At 48.8% G+C, this 23,289-nt stretch overlaps 1 protein-coding gene across 5 annotated transcripts in view; it reads left to right on the forward strand.

The window, feature by feature from the left end:
• Positions 1 to 23,289, forward strand: part of HECTD4 (HECT domain E3 ubiquitin protein ligase 4) — a 166,264-nt gene that overhangs the window by 134,949 nt on the left and 8,026 nt on the right. For 4 of the 5 annotated variants that reach the window (XM_020904197.2, XM_020904193.2, XM_020904198.2 and 1 more), the window contains exons 53-69: positions 1,079 to 1,216; positions 2,801 to 2,937; positions 4,732 to 4,892; positions 6,608 to 6,789; positions 7,899 to 8,104; positions 8,735 to 8,865; positions 9,155 to 9,360; positions 11,114 to 11,293; positions 12,339 to 13,645; positions 14,660 to 14,867; positions 17,279 to 17,502; positions 17,590 to 17,741; positions 19,095 to 19,201; positions 19,861 to 19,984; positions 21,440 to 21,630; positions 22,718 to 22,864; positions 23,008 to 23,127. In XM_020904197.2, coding sequence (XP_020759856.2) covers positions 1,079 to 1,216; positions 2,801 to 2,937; positions 4,732 to 4,892; positions 6,608 to 6,789; positions 7,899 to 8,104; positions 8,735 to 8,865; positions 9,155 to 9,360; positions 11,114 to 11,293; positions 12,339 to 13,645; positions 14,660 to 14,867; positions 17,279 to 17,502; positions 17,590 to 17,741; positions 19,095 to 19,201; positions 19,861 to 19,984; positions 21,440 to 21,630; positions 22,718 to 22,864; positions 23,008 to 23,127 — 3,921 coding nt within the window. The remainder of the gene's footprint in view (positions 1 to 1,078; positions 1,217 to 2,800; positions 2,938 to 4,731; positions 4,893 to 6,607; positions 6,790 to 7,898; positions 8,105 to 8,734; positions 8,866 to 9,154; positions 9,361 to 11,113; positions 11,294 to 12,338; positions 13,646 to 14,659; positions 14,868 to 17,278; positions 17,503 to 17,589; positions 17,742 to 19,094; positions 19,202 to 19,860; positions 19,985 to 21,439; positions 21,631 to 22,717; positions 22,865 to 23,007; positions 23,128 to 23,289) is intronic. The other variant, XM_070475361.1, reaches the window with a different exon arrangement.

Genomic DNA, 23,289 nt, shown 5'->3' on the forward strand with positions numbered 1-23,289 from the left:
CCCGCATGCCATGTAGTCTGACCAAAAATAAGTGTCACAGTAATGATGATGGTGAGATTTTTTGTCCACTGGGCACATAGAATACAATGGAGTTTAACTGCAGTCAGTGAATTATTAGTGAGTCTTAAATGCAGATAGCTGATTTCTGTTTTAAGACTTTTTCTAATCTATGAAACACCTGCTTTGTGAGGTGCAGAAATGCCTTTTTCTAAGAGGCATAGCCGCTCTTCCCTCAGACCATCAGATCAGGTTTTCTGTCATCATCACGGCAGTCACAGATGGTGTAAGGAGATAGTACTTGCTCTTTCTCTTTTAGCTTTCGTCCTGACTGAGACTAGGAATAAATAAGGAGAAAAACCACCAAAAGACCTTTATTTCTTGACCAACTAATACACTGAATCCCTGATTTGCAGTGATAACTGAGTAATTCCTTTTTCTCAGATTAGTGCCAGGACTAATCAGTATATGTATGTGTGTGTGTGTTTTTTTTTGGGGGGGGGGGGTGTTGGTTATTGTTTTTTCTCCCACTGAGAAAGAGGAACAGAGCAAATTTCAGTACTGGATAGAAGAAACTGATGGAGCTGCCCGTTGCTTTTAAAATAAGCAACTTGTGTCAGCTGTAGCAATAATCAAACACAGCACAAGAATGTATAAAGTAAGAAAAAGATACAGCACTACCCTCACTTTCTTCTTCCTCTCCATTTGTCCTGTAGTTTGTTCTCTTGACTTAATTAAAATAAAATGACTGCGTAATAATGTACAATCATTTTTAAGATGAATATGTTCATTCTTTCCTTTTTTTTTTTTCTGATTATACTTCCCAACAGTGCTACAGGGAGTGTTCCCTGTACCTTTACACACTTGAGCTTGTGTTTCTGTGGGAGAGATTAGAGAGTTTCTTAGAAGTAGGGCATTGAGTATTTTAAACGTGATAGACACTGTACAATTACCATTCCCAAAAGGCTGCCTGCTCCCATGAATTCCCCTTCTGTCTTCATGATGGGTACAAGTCAGTGTCATGATTTGACTGAAGATCGTGTGCTGTCTGGAGGGTTACCAGTTCTGTTCTATCTTTCAGGCATGGTGGATATTGCCCGGCAGACCGTTGAATTCCTCTACGAGGAGAATGGTGGCATCCCAAGAGACCTTTATCTTCCAACCATTGAAGACATTAAAGATGAAGCGAACAAGTTCACAATTGATAAAGTTCGAAAAGGTTTTGCTTCCCCCCTTTCCTTCCTCTTTGAAACTTACCCTGAAATGAGAAGTTGAGTTTTCCCACACATGAGTTTGAGCAGGCAGCTGCTGGTTCTCCTAGGGTGACTCTCTTCACTCTGAGTGATTTGAGCTCTCCTGAGCTCTCCCTCGTGAGGCCCTTGGCTCCCTGGTGGGGAAACTGGATGCTTGTCTGGCCTCTAGGGGCCTCTTGCATTTTCCCAGAACCTCTTGCATGAGCAGGGTGAGACAGAACACTTGAAGACAGAGAAGTGGGGCATGGCTGGAGGATTGCAGATAGACCTCTCAGGCTTAATCCTGGCTGCCCAGCTAATAAACCATGAATATGTAGTTGTACTGTGCTTTTTAGAATTTTATAGAAGGTCTATATTCATTTGATTTAAAATCTGTTGCAGATTTTGAGGAAACAAAATTACAGAAAAGCACAAAAAAGAATCTAAAACCACTCATTATTAGACTTTCACAAAAATATCAGAACCTCATGGGCAGGGGCAGACATATACTTTTCTGTTTTGATTCCTGTTTGTTTGAGAGAAAAACTTCACAGACCATAAAACTCACCCTTTTAAAGACCTTTCAGTGGTTTTAGTATATTCACAAAGTTGTGCAGCCTCCAAACCATTGCCTCTGATTTCAGAACATTTTCATCCCCTGAAAATGAATCCTGTACTCTCACCACTCCCATTCCTCTTTCCTTCTAGCCCCTGGCAACCAGTGATCTGCTTTCTACTTCCCCATCTCTATAGATTTGTCTAGTCTGGACATTTCATAAAAAATGGAATCAAACAATGTGTGGTCTTTTGTGTCTGGCCTCTTTCACATGGAATAATTTTTCAAAATTCATGCTTGTTGTAGCGCATGCCTTTTTATGGCAAAGTAATATTCCATTGTATGGATAATACCCCATTTTGTTTGTCCATTCATCAATTGATGGGCACTTGGGTGATTTCTACCTTTTGGCCATTGTGAATAATGCTGCTTTGAACATTTGTGTACGTGTTTTTGTGTGTGTGTGTGTCTTCATTCCTCTTGGGTATATATGTAGAAGTGGAATTGCTGGGTCATATGGTAATTTTATGTTTAACCTTTTGAGGAACTGGCAGATGGTTTTCCAAAGTGATTACACCATTTTACATTCCCATCAGCACGTATAAGGATTCCAATTTCTCTACATCCTGGCCATCACTTACTGTTATCTGGGTTTTGATGATAGCCATCTTAATGGATGTGAAGTGTGGTATCTCACTGTGGCTTTGGCTTGCATTTCTCTAAAAACTAATGATGTTGAACATGTTTTCATGCATATCTTTTCTCTTTGGGAAAATAGTTATTCAGATTTTCTGCCTGTTTTTTAATTGGCTTGTCTTTTTATTGTTGAATTGCCAGAGTTCTCACAGCACTTTGTTTTATTATCTTTCAGATTAAGCTGTGTTCCTTTGGGGCTATAAGTAAATTGAGGGTATTGGTAAATGCTGGAGAGTTATTTGTACCCTAAAATATATAGGATCCCAACATGTTAATGCTACTTGCTCCTGAAAAATCTTCTCCCCTCTACCTTCCTCAGGTCTCACGGTAGTAACCCGCTCTCCAGACAGCAATAATGTAGCCAGCAGCACTGTTGGAACTGCCCTGCCAAAATTTGCTATCCGAGGGATGCTGAAAACCTTTGGGCTTCATGGAGTTGTCTTAGATGTTGATTCAGTGAGTGAACACCCTTTTATATACACTGAGACTTTCATGCCCAGGCCTCCAAGTACCTTAAAAAGTGATTATACAGATAGATTACTCTTCAGAGTCAGGATAAAGAAACCAGACTGAGTGCTGTCATGCCAGATGACTTACCTGAGATTTTCTCAGGGGCCCAGATCAGAGTTGATGTTAGAGTGTAAGCTGTTAACTTTCAGTGCTGTCTGTAACTTCAGACCACACTGCTACTGCGGGGTTTTGGGGGATTTTTTTCCACCAGCCATGTTCAATCTGCCCCTGCCTTATATCGACCAAGTTCCAAGGGAGAACTCTCCTGTTGGCCTTGTTGAATGGATGATCTGTCATTGTCACAATTGTTATACAGATTCAAAGAAATAGTTTTGTTGATCATATCATGTTACTGGTTCTAACAAGCCTTGATTTCCCCATCTATAAAATGTGTGTATTAAAATAGATCAGTTGTTTTCTTCTCAGCTTTGCAGAACCCTCTCAAGGGGGTAGAGGTGGCAGGGGAGAAGGAATATAAGAGAGTAAGGGCCGTACCAAAGCTTTCTTTTGAAAACAGAGTCCTGTTTGAAGGCTGTGATCCTTAGGTTACATATATATGCTTGCATTTATGCTTCCCATGCAGGAAAACAAAGAAATAATATGCAGATCAAGCCTAGAAGTCACAGATAAAGAAGTAGCTATCACCACATAGATAAGCTTTGTTATCTGTCTACAGATAGAGATAATGTTAGTTATCACTGCTTTGAAATGAAAGGTTTTACATCTTTAACTAACTCCATTTTACCAGACCATAATTTAAATTATGACATTTTAAAGAGAAGCTATTGACTGGTGGTTTACTAAGGTGAACTTTCAAGTAGAAAATTCCATCAGTAATATCTCCCACTCCCTTCTGATACAACTTCTGACTGGTTATCAGAAAGTATGTAACTGACAGTATATTTCAGCAGTGGAAATGTGTGCCAGGAAAATTACAAAAATAGAAATTTGTTAAAGTAATAATTCTGGTATTTCTTATAGTGTTTGTTATTACTTTAAATATAATAGTAATCCCTAAATAAAGATGGGGCTTCCCTGGTGGCTCAGATGGTAAAGAATCTGTATGAAATGTGAGAGACCAGGTTCGATCCCTGGGTCAGGAAGATCCCCTGAAGAAGGGAATGGCTACCCACTCCAGTATTCTTGCCTGGAGAATCCCCTGGACAAAGGAGCCTGGAAGGCAACAGTCATTGAGGTTACAAAGAGTCGGACATGACTGAATGACTAACACACACAAGGAAAGATTACATTGCTATTGGAATCCAGAGTGCACATGCATGAGCTTACTTTTTTTGTACTACTAGCAATAAAATAAAGCTATCAGACTCATCTCTGCTTTTATAAAATTAACATAAAACCAATGAATATAAATTTTACCTGGCAACAATGTATGTTGAACTGTTACAGAAATATAGCACCATTCTCTTTAAATTTCTGACTCATGGTTACATTAAAGTTCTTGAGTTTATTGTACCAATTAAAATTCTCAAGGCAGCTATATTCCAATAACAATTTTAAAAAATTTGCCAACTGGTATGAAGAAACTAAACACACTATCCAGGTGTCTTTGGACTTTTAGACTCAATAAATGACATGAAACTAGCATTTTAGACTCAATAAATGACATGCAACTAGCATTTACTTCTATAAAAGTTTGGTACCTATACACATACATACATAAGTATTTTAAAAATTGGGAAACAAACCAGTGCTCATAGACATTTCTTTCTTCTGTTGTAGGTCAATGAACTGGTTCAGGTAGAAACGTACCTCCGAAGTGAGGGTGTGCTGGTCCGATACTGGTACCCTATTGATATGTTGGAAAGACCCCCCGCAGGCTACAGAAGGACTGCCACCAATGGGCTCGTCACGTTGGACAATACCAACCTCCAAATTCACAGGTAAGAGAATTCCCTGGCGGCCCAGTGGTTAGGATGCAGCACCCTCACTGCCAAGGCCTCAGGATCAATCCCTGGTCAGGGAACTAAAATTCCACAAGCCATGTGGTGTGGCAAAAAAATTTCTTTTGAAAAAGCATAGGTAAAGTTGAGCCCTTCTTTCTAAGCAGGTCACAGAAATCCACTTACTGTGTTTTGTCACATGTGCTATTCATTGTTGACAAAGAAGACTTTTCTTTCAAAGTTGAGCAAGTCAGCGGCAGCTAGTAAAGATAACAGTGAGATAGCAGGTTAGGAAGAAGAAGCTCAGGATCCAGTGTCCCCTGGCCTGAGCCATGGGTGCTCGGCTGTCATTGGGTGATAGAAACGCGTCTGGAGATTTGAAGAGTGTGGAAAAAGTCTAAAACTAAAGCGAGTCAAGAAGAGACACCTAGGAACTTCCTAGATGGTCCAGTGGTCAAGACTCTTCCAGTGCAAGGTGCATGGGTTCGATCCCTGGTAGGGGAGCTAAGATCCCGCATGGTACATGGCCAAGAAGAAAGAGAGAGATTAAGAGGAGTCCAAGCACTGTGTGAGCAGCCAGCTAGTTTTCGTTAATCTGACAGTGAAATCCTTGAACCCTGCTTTGTGCCCAACACCCTGTGGCGGTCTCTAAGAGGAGAGTGTCTGCCCTCCATGGGTTAACTCCTAAAAACCTGGCAGAATTCCCTCACATACACCTGTGAATTCCTTCTTTCAGTTATAAAAATTCTCACAACAGTTCAGAAGAGAATATAATAGTAAATAGAACTCTCTGATAAAAGTTTCCATAAGCTGTTTTCATACCATTCATCCATTAACATGATAACTTCTGATTTTATTGTCAGTTTTGAAGCAGCTTCACTCTGTCTCCAGTGTAGACCTCTCCTTGGAACACCAGATACACGTATTCAGCTGCCTCCTTGCCATCTCCACTCAGATATTTCATCACCCCATGCGGGTGGCCTGAAGTTTCAACTTGACAGTCAAATTCACGAGACCCAGATAGGCTGTACTTGTCACTAGCTTCACCCAGGTCCAGGACAGGTCACACAGCCTGCCCCAGGGCCGTGTCATGCATGTTTCAGCAGGAGTCAGAGTCGCCCACACAGAAGTTCAAGGGCTCTTCTCTCACCCAGGTGTGAGGGATGCACGGCACAGGGCCACGTGCACGTGGTGACTGAACAGCCCCCCGCCCCAAATAGATCCCAGCATCTTTTGTCACAACTCCACAAGCATAGCTTCCAGGGATTTTAGCAAGAGGCACACCCCATTGCTAAGAGTCACCGTTTTCTGAAAAGCCCCGAAACCATCACCTCCTACCGAGAAGCTCTTCTTGCAGTCCTCCCAGTGCAGCTAGCCAGTGGGGGTTGCCATGACCATAAACAGGGTGCCTGGTAATACTGCTGATACTCAGGAGTTCCCTGGCAGTCCAGTCGTTAGGACTCCGTGCTTTCGCTGCCGGAGCCCCCGTTCAGTTCCTGGTCAGGGACCCTCCCACATGCAGTGAGGTATGACCAAAAAAAAACACCTAAATGTAGCTTTTTGTTTTGTTTAAAACACAAGTATCTAACTTGGAGCACAGAACATGAGGCCAGAGAAGCCTGAGACGTGGCCCTTTCTCTTCAGGAGCCCACGGCCCACCCGATGTGGTGGCCGGAGCGTCAGAGCTCAGCACCTCCCCCGCCCTTCCCTTGCAGGGAGCTGCTGCGCTGCGAGGCCGCGCTGGCCAGGCTGTACTGCCGCATGGCCCTGCTCAACATCTTCGCCCCCAAGCTGCCTCACCTGTTTACCCGCCTCTTCCACATCCCCGCCATCCGGGACATTACCCTGGAGCACCTGCAGCTGCTGTCCAATCAGCTCCTAGCTCCTCCCCTCCCAGGTAAACCTTGGCTTTGCTGCTAACTGCAGACACCAGACTCAGGACAGAATAGCCCTAAGGGTGAGCTGGGCGCTGAGCAGGAGGTGTGCGTGGTGTCCTCATTCTCCATATGAAGAGTCCCATCACAGTACCTTTAGACTTAATATAGATGAACAGCATGAAAAGATTGCTAACCTGTTAAGCATTCATTGAGCTTCCCTAACTAATCATGGATCAAGGAAAATGATGTATTTATTAAATCTAGTCACTGTAGTGTTGTCACAGACATTTCTGTTTGGCTGTAAAGAAAAGAAAATGCCCCTGGCCATAAAATACCACCAAAGAGACCTAACTGATTCACCATGACCTCAAGCAGAGTTGTTTTAGTGGGCCAGCCTGTGTACATCAGCTCAACTTAGGGCCCTTGTGGTGTGGTGCCCCCTGGTGAACACTGACGACTCTGCTCTCAGCCCAGTTGAAGACAAGAAGGCCCCTCCTGTCTTCCTTTGGCACGATGGCCTCTAGCCTGTTCCCCTTGACCTCTAAGCAACTGCGATGGGAGCAGGAGTGAGAGGGCAGATGGCATTCTAAGCCTAGAGGACATCTCACAGCCCTGGGGTCCCAGCAAGTGCACTTGTGAATGACATCTCCACAGGCCAACTTTAGCATGTGGGGTCCACTGGCCCACCCCCAAGAACTTAAGAGGCTCTGAAACAGACCTGAAAAACTTCCAAGTGCTTGTGGAAGAAGCTTTGTCACAATGACTAACTTGGGTTATAAAATCTACTCTCAGCTACTCTGGTGGTTCCTAAGGGTGGACCTGGGCAGCCAGTAGGTCAGGCTGTGGGAACCCCTGAATCCTCTTTTACATGCTTGATAGACCTGGGCCTCCACTCAAATTTTTATATTAGGAAACAGTTTTGTAGCTTAAGAAAGCAAACATTTAAAGACCACTGAATTCCTGAATCCCACCCTGGAGGATCTAATTGGTAACATCTATTATCCAAGACCTAAGGCCAAGCTAACTCATCCCAGTTTTCCAGACTGGGTCGCGCCTCTTTGCTACTTAAGATCTCACAGCCCTGGGCTGCTGTGATCCTCATCACCTGTGTTTCCTTTCCCGTCCCCAGACGGCACCATCAGCTCCAGCTCCATCCTCCTGGCGCAGTCCCTGCAGCACTGTGTCCATTCCCAGAACTGCTCAGCCACAGACCTCTTCTACCAGGGCAGCTCCCAGACGGTGCGAGAGTGGCTCAACGTGGCCATCACGCGGACCCTGCACCAGGGCGAGGAGAGCCTTCTGGAGCTGACCAAACAGATCTGCTCTTTCCTGCAGGTAAAAGTCCAAAGCTCTGATGTCCCTAAACTGGGGTTACAGGTTCTAATTGGAAATCTTACTGGCTGGCTGAAAATGACACTTTCTTGGTGCTTCCCTGGGGGCTCATTGGTAAAGAGTCTGCCTACCAATGCAGGAGATGTGGGTTTGATGCCTGATCCGGAAAGATTTCGTGTGCCATGGAGCAGCTAAGCTCGTGCACCACAGTTACTGGGCCTGTGCTTTAGACCCCGGGAGCCACAACTACTGAAGCCCGACTGCCCTAGAGCCTGTGCTCGGCAGCAAGAGGAGCCACCACAGGGAGAAGCCCGCACCCCGCAGCTAGGGAGCAGTCCCTGCGCTCCACAGCTAGAGAAAAGCCCCCTTGGCACTAGAGACCCAGCACAGCAGAAAATAAATAATTTTTTTAAAATGACACTTACTCCCCCAAGCCCCACCTCACTAGCCTCCTTTTCTCTGCAGCTCCCCTCCCTTGTCAGATCCATGTGTCCTTCCTCTCAGAGGGCTCTTTTGTCCTGATCTTGTTAAAGTGCGGGTATTATGTATTGACTCTCCCCTGCCTGGGAGCTGGGAAGATGAAATGCCCTCTTGTGTTGAAGCCATGGTTTTCCCTGTTCAATGTCTCTGCAGACAGCACCAGAGCAGTTCCCCTCTGAAGAGTTTCCGATTTCCGAGTCCAAAGTCAACATGGACGTCAATTTCCCCGGGGCAGCTTTCGTTGTCGTATCTTGCAAAGAAAGTCAGTCTGGATTCCGCAAAGAGTAAGTTACCTGACTCCAGCAGATAGTGACAGGGAGAGAAAACGTCAGGCAGATTCTGGTGAAACTTACAGAAAAAGAAAACATTGCTTTTATTCTTTAATGCATACTGTATTTGAAAATTATTTACAGTTCTTCCCTAATTTCCATGTTTTAGAAATTAGTCTGTATGAAGAATGACCTTCTAAAACGTGGGGGGGATGGCATGTGTGCCCAGTTCTCACTCCCCTTCTCCCAACAAAGTGTCTGTTGATCTGGGGGAACTCTGCTCAATTTCATACCTCCTCTTCAGTTCTTCTCTGTACAAGGCCCCATGGGCACGGGTGCTGGTGTACGGGCTGGGCCACAAAGTGAAGCGAAATGGCCAGCTGAACCTCATCGAGGCCGTCTGTTACCCACGGGATGCATCTCCGGCCAACACAGGGCTCACGCCACCTCCCACGACCAACCAGTACCCTTCTGTGATCCTTTCCACAGACAAAGTCCACATCAAACTGGGTAAGTCTGTGAATTAGCTCACGGTAATAAGAACAGCTTTGAAGTCATGCTCTGCTTTCCTTCTTTGTGAAAATCGAAAGGATTTTCTACCTTGCTGTGTTCCCGTTTCCCATGGGTGAAGAATAGGACTGCTTGGGGCAGTGTACTTCAGAGACAGTAAATGAACAGTTGTCCCTTTCCTGCCCAGGGAAGGCCTTGCAGATGCTGCCTGGATGACAGGGGGGATTTCGTCTCCTTTCACAAGTGTGTGCCGGGTACATGCTGTTTAGAACATCCTGAACAGAGCAGTCCCATCACTTAGCTATAACCATCCTGGCTTCCCTTCCTCGAGTTCTCATTAAAACTGAGTTCTCTCAGGTATACTGTGGCTCCCTAGGGCACCGGCCTCATTGATCGTCCGCTCCCCACGTAAGTGATAAACAAAGGCTAGGGGCCAGGCTGGGAGGCCCACGTCTCCCTGGCATCCTTTGTTAATTTGTAGATTAACAAATCTTTGCAGATTTGGACTGAGCTGAGGGCTCCTCCTCTGTAAATCTTGACACTGTCGCTGGCTGTCTACTTTATATACCAGGGCCAGCTGACTCTGTTTCTGAGTCAGCACACAGAGGAAGGAAAACCTACTCTCAGACTTCCACTGCATGTCCTTGGCAGGTTGGACAGAAAAAGACAGACAGGTGCTTGCTGGAGACAGTCATAAAGATGTCTGTGAACTTTCAGCCAAAATTGGGCCTTGCCTTCTGCACAGCCCCAGTCCTGGGGACATTGCATCTTTAGGGAATAAAGTGAAAGAACATTTCTTAAGAGATTTGGTCAATGCTAAACAACTTTATGATCTCTATTTTTTAGGGTCTATTTTTTTCATTGTGTTTTGCCCACATTGTTTTTGAAATTGTGCGTAAACATAGAGGATCTCTGTCCTACTCTCACTCCCTAAATAAACATTCACCCCAAAGTACAGAGCCGTCAGTGTGGTTCCTCCTGATCTGGCCAGAGACCCTCGGTAGCCCAGCTTATGGGTTTTTGTTTATTTGTTTGTTGGTTTTCATGTTTTTTAGGCCACACTGTGCAGCATGTAGGATCTTAGTTCGCTGACCAGCCCGCTGCACTGGGAGCGCAGTCTCAACCACCAGACTGCCAGAGAAGTCCCCCTCAGCTTACGTGTGACCAATGCTGGCAGAGAGGGTAGGGGTGCAGTTCAGGGTATGACGGGGTTCCGGCCTCAGAGCCTTTCTCTCTCATTGTAGGCACTTCAGTCAGACTTAGATCATAGCAGTGATGCAAGGCAGTAAGAAAGAATCAAAGCGCTGGTAGTGCCTGAAGTCTGGGGACCTCCTTCCTGGTCTGCTCTGTCAGCCTAAGATAAGCTGATGCTCCCGTGGGATTGCAGCCACACCAAGGAGCTGGTTGTTTCTTTACCAAGCCAGGACCATCCCAGTGAAGCATCTCTTAAAGCCTGGCTTCCTGTCTCCACCTCGGGCTGGGTGGTAGCTGACTGACCAGGGGATGTTTATCCTTCTCTGTCCCCTCTGTTCCGTTCTCACCCCAGCGAGTGGACTCTGTGGAAGTCATCCTCCACTGCTTCTCTGCCTGCAGTGGACTCTGTCTGGCAGGTAGGGAGTGAGGTTTCTCCTCACCCCCAGTGCAGGAGTGGACAGGCCCTGTTTTTCTGCTCACACCTGGCAGGTCTTTCTCGCAAGCTAGTTTTGATCAGGTGCTACCAATCACAAGCTTTCCTTCCGGGTGCTTCTTCTAGGGGTATCTCCCCCGCCCGGAGCCGTGCTGGTGTTGCACTCCCTGCCCCTTGAGTTCCCCCTGGCGCTGGCCTTCGCCGAGCAGCTGCTGTCCTGGAAATCAGAGGATGGCGAAGGGAGAGCTGAAGACGAGCCTGACACCATCCCGACATCCGTCCTCCTGCAAGTGGTGGAGCTGCTCGGTGAGGCCCACCTTCCCTGGGATCGGCCGGGGCAGCTACTTAGGGGCAGCCACAGTGGCCTGGGGGAGCGATAGCGCTCGCAAGCTGCTGTCAAGTGGAGCCAGAGAACTGAGTGGAAGTTAGAAATTCCACATCCATGATCCGCAGGGTACTGTCATTATTTTGAAAGGTGGCATCCAACTAGGAAAACAAGATTAATTTGATCCTACTTTGCTTTAAAACACAAACATATACCATCATTGTAACTTTGATTCTATGACGATGTTCACTTCCATGCCACCTTTCACTTGCAAACATGGTAACAGCTCCTGAAAGGTTAAAGAGAGATTGCATTTAGGCAAAACTCATGGAATGGTAAACAAAAGAGTTGTGAAATTAGCCTATAAATTGACCTCAAAATTTTTCTAAATATTGAACTTTAATGATGTGTCTGCTTAAGTGGTTAGGGATAAAACATACTGATATCTGCAATTCATTTTGAAATAATCAAAATCTAGGGCGAGTCTATGGATGACTAGAGGGATGGGTAGACGTGCAATAAAGCAAACACAGCAAAAGGTTAATGGTAGAACATAGGTAGTGAGCATCTAAATATTTACTGTATAAGTTGTTTGACTTTTCTGTATTTTTTCATAATACAGTGTCAGAGGGAAAACCATGTTGCGAACTCATGCCCTCAGGGATTCAGACAGAGGATATGAGAGGAAAATGATTTGTCACCAACCTACTTAATAACTTTATGAGAAATAAAATACTGATTTGGGAGGTCAGAGCTGTAGAAACTGACTCCATGTAGCCAGTCACGTGGCACAGGGCCACCAGCCCTGGTGTCGGTCTGCCCTGAGAGGTCGTGTGGCTGTGTAGCAGCATGTGAGTCCTTTGGCTCTTTGAGCCTCTGTTTCTTCACCTGTGAGATGAGGATGAGGGATGTATGTTTGTTTCATGTGGTTTCTGTGAGGGTCTACTCCGTCAGAGCAGTGCCAGGCACATGGTAAGCTCTGTATAGGTGATTATTTTAAGTTACGACTGCTTTCATTTGCCTCAGGCAACTTCCTCTGGACCACAGACATGGCGGCCTGCGTGAAGGAGCTGGTGTTCCACCTCCTGGCAGAGCTCCTGCGCACAGTGCACAGCCTGGAGCAGAGGAAGCACCCGGCCGGCCTGTCCTCGTCCATCGCCCTCCAGCTGAACCCCTGCCTGGCCATGCTGATGGCCCTGCAGTCGGAGCTCCACAAGCTGTACGATGAGGAGACGCAGAGCTGGGCCTCGGGCAGTGCATGCGGAGGCTCGGGGGCCGCGGCGGCTGCTGACCAGGGCCGGTTCTCGACGTATTTCCATGCGCTCATGGAGGGCTGCCTGGCGGTGGCCGAGGTGACCCTGCCCACCAACATGAGCGTCACCGCCAGCGGGGTGACCTCAGTGACTGCCCCGAACCTCAGCGACTCGTCATCATCCTCGTCGTCCTCCCCAGGACAGACGCCGCAGAGCCCCAGCCTCCTATCCAAGAGGAAGAAAGTCAAGATGAAGCGGGAAAAGGCCTCCTCCTCCGGGAAGCGCCAGTCCTCGCGCTCTGTGGACTCGGACCCCACCGTGCTGAGCATCGGGGGCAGCAAGCCCGAGGACATGCTGTGGTTCCATCGTGCTCTGACCTTGCTCATCATCCTCCGGCACCTCACCAGGAAGGATCCGCAGGGGCTGGGCGTGACAAGCGACGCCATCGCTGACGCCTGCCAGGCCCTGGTGGGCCCCACCGCCCACAGCCGCTTGCTGGTGATCTCCGGGATCCCCACCCACCTGGACGAGGGCATCGTCAGGGGTGCCATCCGCAAGGCCTGCAATGCCCACGGTGGGGTCTTCAAGGACGAGATCTACATCCCCCTTCAGGACGAAGACCCCAAGAAGCCAAAAGATAAGGCCGAGGGGGGTGATGGGAAAGCTGAGCCAGAAAAGACCCTCGGCTTCCCCAGCACGGACAGCTTGGAGGTCAGCACGTCCAGCAGCCTGACCCCTGCCATGAGCATCAGCGCATCTGTGTCCACCAGCCAGGCTTCCATCTGCAGCTCCCAAGGCATCTCACAGACAGTCAGTGACCTCTCCGCGGATCCATTGCCTGCAGGCCTGGAGCTGCCCATCCCTGCAGGCTTGTTGGAGCCCCATGTGGTGTCCAGCCAGGAAAGCCTGGACATTTCCCTCTGTAGCACCGGCAGCCTGGGCAGCCTGGGGAGCCTGGGCGAGCCATTGGACAATGCAGAAACAGCCTCAGTGTCAGACATGGGCTCCATGTACACAGTCACGTCCCTGGACAACCAGCCCCTTGCAGCGCGCCCCATCAAAGGCTTTGCGGTCGTGGAGGTCAGCACCTCATGCCTTGGCCACCACTTAAATCACGAGCAGTTAGAATCCCCCAGCCTCTTTACGCCTTCCATTATTGTTTCCTAGGGACAAATAGGTGAAGTCGGAGCACTTATGGGGCTGCCTGAGGGGGCTGTTAGCAACAGCAGTGATTTATCATGTTGGTTATCTGTGTCTGAACTCACATCTCTGAGTGTGATGGCAAGTCTGATGTCAGGAAGGAAACACAGTTCATTGCTGGGCGTGGGAGGGAGGGAGGCCGAGGGGCTCCAGGGGCTCAACTTTCCTGAGGGGTGGGCTTTATCGAGTGCTTTCCCTCTTGGGCCCCAGTAGCATCTTTTTGAGTGGCCTTTGGTTGTTTTAATCATTGCCATCAGGAGCAGGGATCCCCACCGAGCATGTGAGAACAGACTTGCCGTTCTGTCCCAAGTGACTCCAAGTTTCAGGTGCTGCGCGTGCTGCCAGGTTCCTTTTGCACTTCATGATGCCATCTGTCCCGTGGGCCTCCTTGTGTAGAAATCTTGCACCCTCTGTAACAGGAGTCGGGTGCAAAGTGAAAACCGTCCTCCCCCTTACTGGATATGGTGAGGAAGACCCTGAGAAGAGAACCTGCACCCCCTTGCTCCCCACACCGTTGGCTCTGACAGGAAAGCTCAAGGATTCAGGGGTTGGCTTTCTCCCAGAGTCACCTCTCATCAGTCCATCTTCTCGCTGGGGATTTTCTCAGAGCCTGGACCAAGCATGACCTTTAACCCCCTGGGCATTCAGGTAAAGCCACAGACCTGGCCAGGGTTTAGCAGCAGGAGTGTCTAGTTGAGTTATTCTTCCGCAAGTAAGCGCTGTTGGCACCTGAGAGAGACTCCATCAGGAAGGCCAGCTCGCCCTGGTCAGGTGGCACTCAGAACGCTGAAGACGAGCAGAGGGCTTCGGGACAGACAGGAGGGAAAGAGAGGCCATACAGCTGAATGACTGGTTTCTCCACTTAAATCCTGACTCTTTCTCTTGTTCACACAGATAAGGTCCCGAGCCAAAATTGAGAAAATTCGAGCAAGTTTATTTAACAACAATGACTTGATAGGTTTGTCAAGCTTGGATGGTGAGGACGAGTTGATGGAAATGTCAACGGAAGAGATCCTCACGGTGTCTGTAGTGAATCAGAGTCTATTCGATACGCAGGGGAGCCCAGGGTTAGAAGATTATTTCAATGATAAGTCAATTAAAGGTGGGTTACAGATTTTGTTTTTTTAAACGAATAGAGTTTTTCCCTCAGGGTTCAGCCAGCCAAGAGACCACCAGGAATGACTGTGCCACAGCCTGCATCAGCTTCGAATGTGGGCTTGCATTCAAGTCATTTTTTCTTTTTGTCTAGTCAGGCTTCCCCTTGTTTGAGTTCAGGTGTATTTCTTGTGTTCTGTCCTCTGGAGCTAGAATGTGCTGGTAATCATTTAGTTGTATGCTTGAGGACAGCTGACGCCTCATCCTTTAAAATGAATTATTGAGAAAGAAACTGTCCCAATTTCTTTTCCACAGAGTCCCACTTTGTCATTTGTTGGCTCGTATGTTGGTGGGGGGGACGTCTCTGTCTGGCTTCCCCATTTCTGTTGTTCACCCATGACCCATAGAGCCGGGTCTAGCAGGTCCTGAGGCTGAGAACTCACCCCCTGCCCCAGCTTTGCATCAAAAGCAACAGCAGTTTTTCCCCTTTTTGTAACTGTATTTCATTGTGTGGTTGTCTTTATTTTCTATCAGGCTCTCTCAAATTTTTAAATTTATATTCTTTTTTCCAACTCTTTTAACATTATTGAAATTTTGCAATAGAGTGGTTGAATTTGTTTTATGTTTGCTGAGGACAGAAATGTAATATTGGGTATGGGCTTTTGTTGCTGTTCCAAATTATTATCCTCTAGTCATGAAATTTTGAAATACTGCTCCAAGGCTGGGACCAGAATGAGGTAAGTGAGGCCACAGAATTCAATGGGGCTGTGAAAAAACTCAGAGCAGTATTTTAATACAGTACTTATGGAAGTCAAAATTAATGTAAAATATCCATGGTGAGTAAACCATTAAAATTTTAAATACAAACAGTATCAGTATTAAAGACTTTTCCTTTTGCATCAGACTTTAATATGGCTCAGCACAGAACTTTAAATATTTTGCTCATCATGGGTTTTTTATATTAATTTTTATTTTTTTTAAATATTGCATTAAAATATGTATCTCGGTCTCTGAGTTTGCCTGAATCTTGCTCCCAAGGGTCTGCTTCTCTCTCCCGGCCCTGGCTTCGGCCCTGTGCCCTTATTGGTGGTACTTTGCCCCCTCAGCTCTCATCTGTCACATGTGCTTGGCTAGTGTAAGATCTGTGGGAACCCTGGGTCTTTTTCTGCCGCAATTAATGCTATACCAGTCTTTTCATGCTTTAATCTAAATTTACTTTTAGCTCCCGATTGCATGATAGTCAAGCCTTCCACGTAAGGTACTCAGTCTTTTGAAAACAAACTTGCCGCATCACAGCCACAAGTTCTGGTTGTACTGAATCACCTCTTAGGTCTTTTTCGTGCCTCCCATATACCCATCTCCTCACCCACAGCCCAGATGCCCAGGGAGCCTCTGTGCTCTGGTTCTGGAAACCCCATCCCCCTGAACTAGGTGCAGCCCAGACCACACCCCAAAGAGAGGGGATGAGGAGACCGGTCAGTCCCGCCCCCAGATGGGGGGGGCCCTTGGCCATGAGGAATGTGTGGGTGGATCCTGACTAGCCCCTTAGGAAAGGTAAGAGTATCTTCAGGAGGACCAAAAAAATAAGTTTGGGAACCAAAAACCTCAGTCTTTTTTTCTCATACTCCTGGACAGCTTTCTTGTTTCTGAGAGAACTTTCTCTTTTTTTTTAAGTTGTTTATTTGGCTGCACCAGGTCTTAGTTTCAGCAGGCAAGATCTGTAGTTTTGATATGCAAACTCTTGGAGCACGTGGGATCTTGTTCGCTGACCGGGGATCGAACCCAGGCCCCCTGCATTGGAAGCTCAGAGTCCGAACCATTGGACCACCAGGGAAGTCCCTCTTGTATCTGAGAGAACTTTCTTTCCCACTGCTGGTTGTGCCAGGTTCGAAATGTGTCCTGTAACAAAAACTGTTGAACAACTGTATTGACTAGTTTACACTGAAAATTCCTGCAGCCTCTACATCCTCTCGCTCCCTGTCTGTTATAGACACATTCTTAAAGTTAAGGGAGGTTCAACCTCCATAATGAAGAGGCCCCAGAGTACAGTGACTCGGACCCAGTGGAAATTTTATTTCTTAACACATGTAAGAGTCCAGCGTAAGCCCTGAGGTCTGCCATCCAGGGGGGCGGACACACACACAGCCAGCAGTGGGGAGGCACCGAGGAGAGCAGGTTGGTCCAAGAGGGGCCCATGCCCCAGGGCCACACCTCATGGCAGAGAAGTCTGGACGTGTCACTGAGGTGTGCTCACAGAAAGGGGACAGCAGGTCTCGGCGGACAGCTCCTCATCACCACTAACCTCCCGGTACCCACTTCCCAAATAAATTATTGATGAAAAATAAATCAGATGCTGCAGGGCTTGTCCTAACGTAGCGTGTTCACGGCAGAATCATTTGCCCTCCCTCCCTGTGACAGGTGAGAAGCTGGTGCCTGGGGCCAGAGAGGTGCTGACGGAGATATTTAAGAGCTGTGCCCACTCGGAGCAGATGCTGAGCCTGACACCAGCAAAGCCCATCAAAGTGTCGGACATTTATCTTAGCAAAGAGCAGATCAACTCCCAGACGCCAGGCAACCTCCTCCACCTCTTCTTCACCAATGTCCGGCCCCCCAAAAAGGTGCTGGAGGACCAGCTCACTCAGGTAGCCACCCCGTGCCCTCCACTCCTGTGCTGGGCCTCAGGCGTGCCCTGGGCTCAGCCTGAGGCCCTCCCTCTTGGGTCGCCCCAGATCCTGAGGAAGTACGGTGTGCCGAAGCCCAAGTTCGACAAGAGCAAGTACAGCAAGGCGGGGAAGGAGCAGCACCCTGGGAAGGTGGTGAGCACCAAGCGGCCCATCACCAAGCCGCCCACCAAGGACAAGGCCGTGCTCAACAGTGTCAGGTGGGCGGCCGAGGAGCACAGGAGGCAGGCTGGTGGGAGGACGCGGGCCGCCTGCCAGCAGGCTTCCTGGGAGGCTGTGGGCACCTCAGGGAGGCCAGACATTCCGACTCTGCTCTACTGCCGGGGGCCTTTCTGCCCTCAGCCTCATCAATTAGAAGAGAACGTCTCTTTGATGCACAAGGATAGTAAAAGCTGAACCATGCGGGCTGGAAAGCAGGCCAGTCTGAATTAATCAAATGTCTAAAATGTACAGAATTCTTTAAAAAGTCTGAATTCTTTTACCCACACATATAGCGCATGGTTATTGTAGAAAGACTGTAAAGTGCTCCTGTGCATACTGGAAAATACTGATATACCTCCAGATAGCCACTGCTTGTAACATTCAAATGCAAAAGGTTTTATTTGTGCATATGTATTATTTTGTTACATTTTAAATAGTGCAATATTCCAAAGTATCAAAGCCACTCCTCTTCCTCTCCATCCTTGGTCCCCTCATTGAGGCTGCAGTGCCCCATACTTAGCCTCCCAAAACCCTTCTGGGTATACACAAGCAAGTATAGGCATACGCAAGCAAGTGTAAGCATACCCAGATGTCAGCAACTGTACAGAAAGCCTGTACCTTGTTCTTTCTGTTTATTCCTGATCTCTTGGAGATGATTCCATATCAGCACAAAAAGAACCCCACCCCCTATTTCTTTTTAAGGTAGCTGCATAATATTCCATGTGTGGATCTGTACACTTATCTGATAGAATCTTCTTTAGATATAAGTTTATGGCTCCCAAGTTAAAATTCAGATAGTAAAGTTTTACCAAGCAGGAGTCTCTAGAGGAATCCTTTAAATCATCAAGAGAAAAGAGTGTCCATTAATTACTTATACACAAATGGTGCTTTTGAATCAGTACTGTCCCACAGAGCTTTCTGTGACTATGGACATGTGGTTTGTCTGTGCTATTCAATTCAGCACAGTAGCCCCTAGCCACGTATGGCTTCTGAGCACTTCACTTGTGCAGGCGGTACCAAGGAACTGGACTTGTCATTGTAGTCAATTTAAACTTCAGTAGTTACATGTGGCTAGTGACTCCATCTTGGACAGTTGAAGCTCTGAAGTATGCAGACAGAACGTTTGGAAAGCATCACCTCAAGATTGTCCACATTTTAAAGTGTCCGTTTGTCCCCATAATTTGCTCAGGAAGCTTGTCTTGATCAGAACAGAGCTGGTCTTGATCCCAGCCTCCCCTGAACCATCAGCCGTAGCTGGGGGAGGAGCCATTGCCTGGTGAGGCTCTGCATTCCCTCTCGCCAGGAGAGGGTGTGGGCATGAGGAATCCCGACTCCAGTGCTTTGGTCTACAGCAGGACTGCCTTGAGTGAGAAGAAGCCCACAGTGAAGCCCAAGTCACCCGAAAAGAGCAAGCCAGATGAAAAGGACCCCGAAAAGTCACCCACCAAGAAACAAGAAGGTAAAGAAGCACTTGGGGCCTGATACAGGCTTGGTGCTGCTGCCACCCTGGACAGGGGTGGCCTAGCCTGGGAACCAGTCTCCATACCTTTCCCTTCCTGCCTGGCTCCCTCACGTTTTAGCTTAGGCAGGGCAGCCCTGCTCACGACACAGACCACATCCTTGGCCGACTCCTGTTACTACTCCAGGCCTCCATCTCTGCTGACCTAAACTTGTGAAGGTCAGATTATTAGCTCCAGAAACACCATATCCCCAAGAGAACCAATGATCATGACCGAAAGTAAAGATTGGCAATCTGCTCAGAAATTTTTTCCCAGAGGGCACTTACCTGGGCATTAGAGCCTCATCTTCCTAAAGGTCCAAGCAGAATTGGAGAAAGCTGTTATTGTCACAAAAATTGCTTAGTCAGGAATGTTTGAGATACAGGAAGATGGGACTGGAGAGGGAGCGCCCCACCCCTTGGTGACCACCTGTCAGGTTGAGGGGTTATGCGTGTCCTTGAGCAGCGGGTGGAGATGGTCTGCTAATAGACCCTGGAGTGACAGTGGGAGACAGAGGAATTAGATAACTTGGGTCCTGAAATAAAGGGTGTGCTGAGAGCATCTTGTGGGGCCCCCGCTTCTCACCAGATTCCTAACTCTGTGAACACTCTTTTGTCAGTCCCAGAGGAGAAGTACCTGACCTTAGAAGGATTTCACAAGTTTGTGATCGACCGAGCCAAGCAAGACATCCGTAGCGTCTGGAGAGCGATTTTATCCTGCGGCTACGATCTTCACTTTGAGAGGTAAGAGGCCGTCAGCCCGGTCAGTTCCTTGTGAAAATTTGTCCTCAGCCACTAGACACTTCCCAAGAGACGACTTCCTGGGAAGCCATTCTGTCTGGCCTGTTTTTAATGCTTATTGAGTTATTTTCTAATTTTGCTAAAGTGGGTTTTCTCACCCATTTGCAACAGTGCTCTAAATAACAGAAACCCAGTATCTCGCAGTCTGGAGGCCGGAAGTCCAAGATCAAGGTGTCTGCAGGGTTAGTTTCTCCGGAGGGCTCTCCTTGGCTTGTGGACAGCCACCTGCACGCTGTGTGCTCACGTGGCCTTGCCTCTGTGCCTGCATCCCTGGTGTCTGTCCCTCTCGTGAGGATCATAGTCCTGTCAGATTAGGGCCACCCTGTGGCCTCATTCAACTTCATCTTGTTAAAGGCTCTGTCTCAGTACAGTCACATTGCAGGGGTTAGGGCTCCAACATATGAACTGGTGGGAGGGGACAAGTCAGTCCCTTACAGGGATGACTTATTCCAAAGAGTCTTTTTTTGTCTGGCGTCACACTTCTCCCATCTCTCTGTCCCTCCCAGGTGGGAACACAGCAGGGTCACTAGTTGCCAAGGCTCCAGGGTCAAACTAAATATGGTTTCCCCTTTCTGTAAGGGAATCCCAAACAGGCAAGATGTATGCAAACCGGAAGAAATCTCTCCTCCCTCTCCCTCTGGCTCCACCACACAGGCCTGCACACCCTGACCCACAGCAAGAGGCCCTGGACCTCAGAGAAGGAATGGCTGCCAGAAGCATGCTTTTTTAAAGCCCTGTTTTCCAAACAGTTGAGAAATTGTTTACTGCGTGGCACCAGCACTTTGTACCTTCATTGAAGGCTCAGAGTCGATGCCCAGATGGGCCTTGGCTCACAGTGCTCTGGTTGGTTTTAGAAACTGTAATTTACATCTGATGTGGCTGTAGCGAGGCAGCCCTCACACACACACACACACCTTTGCCTGCCTGTTCAAGTAGCTGTGTAAGTGGACCTGGGGTGGGGTCACAGGGGAGAGGACACCTGTGACTGACACTGCCCTCAGGAGGTGCCGGGCACCGTGCCGTGTGCATTGTGGGCGTCCTCTCACTCAGCCCTCCTGACGGCACAAGGTCATGCCATCACCAGCTCCATTTTACAGATGTAGAAACTGAGGCCCAGGAAGCAGGTGTGTAGTCCTCAGACCGTGTAGTCCATGCACATGAGGGAGGCACATGGGGCTGCATATTGCCCTCCCCCTACCCCACCCCCTACCTGCTTCTTCTGAAGAGCACTTTCTGCTCAAGAGGAGCAGTCCGTCCGTCTACAGTCAGCAGTTGGCTGAGCACCAAAAAACACCTGGAAGGCAAGGCTGTCTTATAAACATGAGCTGGGACGTGACTGCAAAGGAACCCAGCGTCCCACAGGGGCCGCCGCCCCACCTTGCCTCTCCCTGCCCCCAGGTGTGCCTGCATCGATGTCCGGCACGCGCACAAGGCCTCCAGGAAGTGGACCCTGGAGATGGACGTGGCACTCGTGCAGTACATCAACCGGCTGTGCCGCCACCTGGCCATCACGCCCGCACGTCTGCATCCCCACGAGGTGTATCTGGACCCCGCAGACGCCGCTGACCCCAGAGTGGCCTGTCTCTTGAGTATGTGGGCCCAGGGGGATGCCTCTCAGGGACCACCCCATGGGCTGCCCTGTGGGGACCTCACCCACGATGGCACAGGGGGTGTGCAGATGGACTCAAAGCCCTTTACACACCCATTAAACAAATCCTTAGAAACACTTGCTGTGAACCAAGTGGGTAAGGAAAGAGGGAGAGAAAGACAGGAGGCTGTGACTGTGGCCAAATTAAAATTTGTGACGACTTATTATGTGCTCCTCGCAACCACACCAAGCAACAGACCCAGGAGTGCGGTGGCTGGGAGACGAGACCCCCGCCATCACACCCAGGCCCCCGCTGCCTAGAGGCCACCTTGGATGCCAGCCTGGTGTCAGGGGTAAGACACCATCTGGTAGCCTGTGTTGGAGGCACGATCGATCCTTAATGACAGGACAACAGCATTTTTTATCAAAACCAGGAATGCACAGAAAAATAATACACACACAAAAACAGACACTCCAGAAATCCACCCCTGGAGAAGGTGCCCTGTCACAACACAGCAGGCCCCGGGCTGGCTTTGGGGCTTTTGGTGCCCGTGTGCTCCTCAGACCCCTCAGTCTGTTCACTCTCATCAGCCACACGTCCGAGCCCTCGCTCTCTTGCGGGTGCTGCGGCAGTGAACATGAGCAAGAAGCTGTTCCAACGTCAGTCTCACTGTCAGGGAGGGGACGCGTGTGAGGGCGGACAAGGACAAGTCAGTGTGCCCGCATCACAGTTTCCAGTTTTGATGTGTGATGTCACCCTGAGGGGAGCTAGGTGAAAGGTACATAGGACTCTACATTTTTTTTTTTTTTTGGCCACTTCCTTTAAGCCTATGATTATTTGAAAATTAAAAGTTAAAAACAGTATAGCATGCAGCCCTGGCACAGCCCCAGAGTTGGCCGAGGGGACCCATGGGTTCCTTGAGAACCCAAGCCTCGCCCTTTCCTTCCGCCTGGCCCTCACTCCCTCACCAGCAGTCTCTGGCCCCTCCTGGTGACCAGGCCCCCCAAGGGATTCACAGACAGACGGAGAGTCGAGGCTCACCAGACCAAGCCCCCGCCTGACCACCCCTTCCCACTATGCCCCGCAGACGTGCCCATCGAGAGCCTGCGCCTGCGCTTCGCCCTGCTGCAGTCCCTCAACACCACGCTCGAGACCTTCTTCCTGCCGCTGGTGGAACTGCGCCAGACACCCATGTACAGTCACAGCATTGCCGCCCTGCTCAAGGAGGCCAAAGGTCAGTGCCCTGCCGCCAACAGATTGTCCCCCCAGCTCACCCCCCAGGAAGAGACTGCATGATGCACAGGGGACAGCCTCAGGTGACTGGGGTGGGGGAAGCCACCCACCCCGTCCCAGCCTCTCCCACCTTCCTCCCTCCAGGGCTGATCTTTTATGACACGAAGGTGACCGTCATGAATCGGGTGCTGAACGCCACGGTGCAGAGGACGGCCGACCACGCGGCACCAGAGATCACTCTGGACCCACTGGAGATCGTGGGAGGTGAGATGAACCACGCAGACCAGAAGATGTGGGCAGTGGCACCTGGCTAGTTGATTTCTTACACGTGAAAGAAGCCTCTAGAAGAGGATGTGGGAGCTGCTCTGACAGTCCCTTGTGGGTGGGGGTGCTCCTGCCGCCCTGCTCTGAATTCCAGCCTGTGGC

The sequence above is a fragment of the Odocoileus virginianus genome, chromosome 12 (assembly GCF_023699985.2).
Source record: "Odocoileus virginianus isolate 20LAN1187 ecotype Illinois chromosome 12, Ovbor_1.2, whole genome shotgun sequence".
Classification (NCBI taxonomy): Eukaryota; Metazoa; Chordata; class Mammalia; order Artiodactyla; family Cervidae; genus Odocoileus; species Odocoileus virginianus.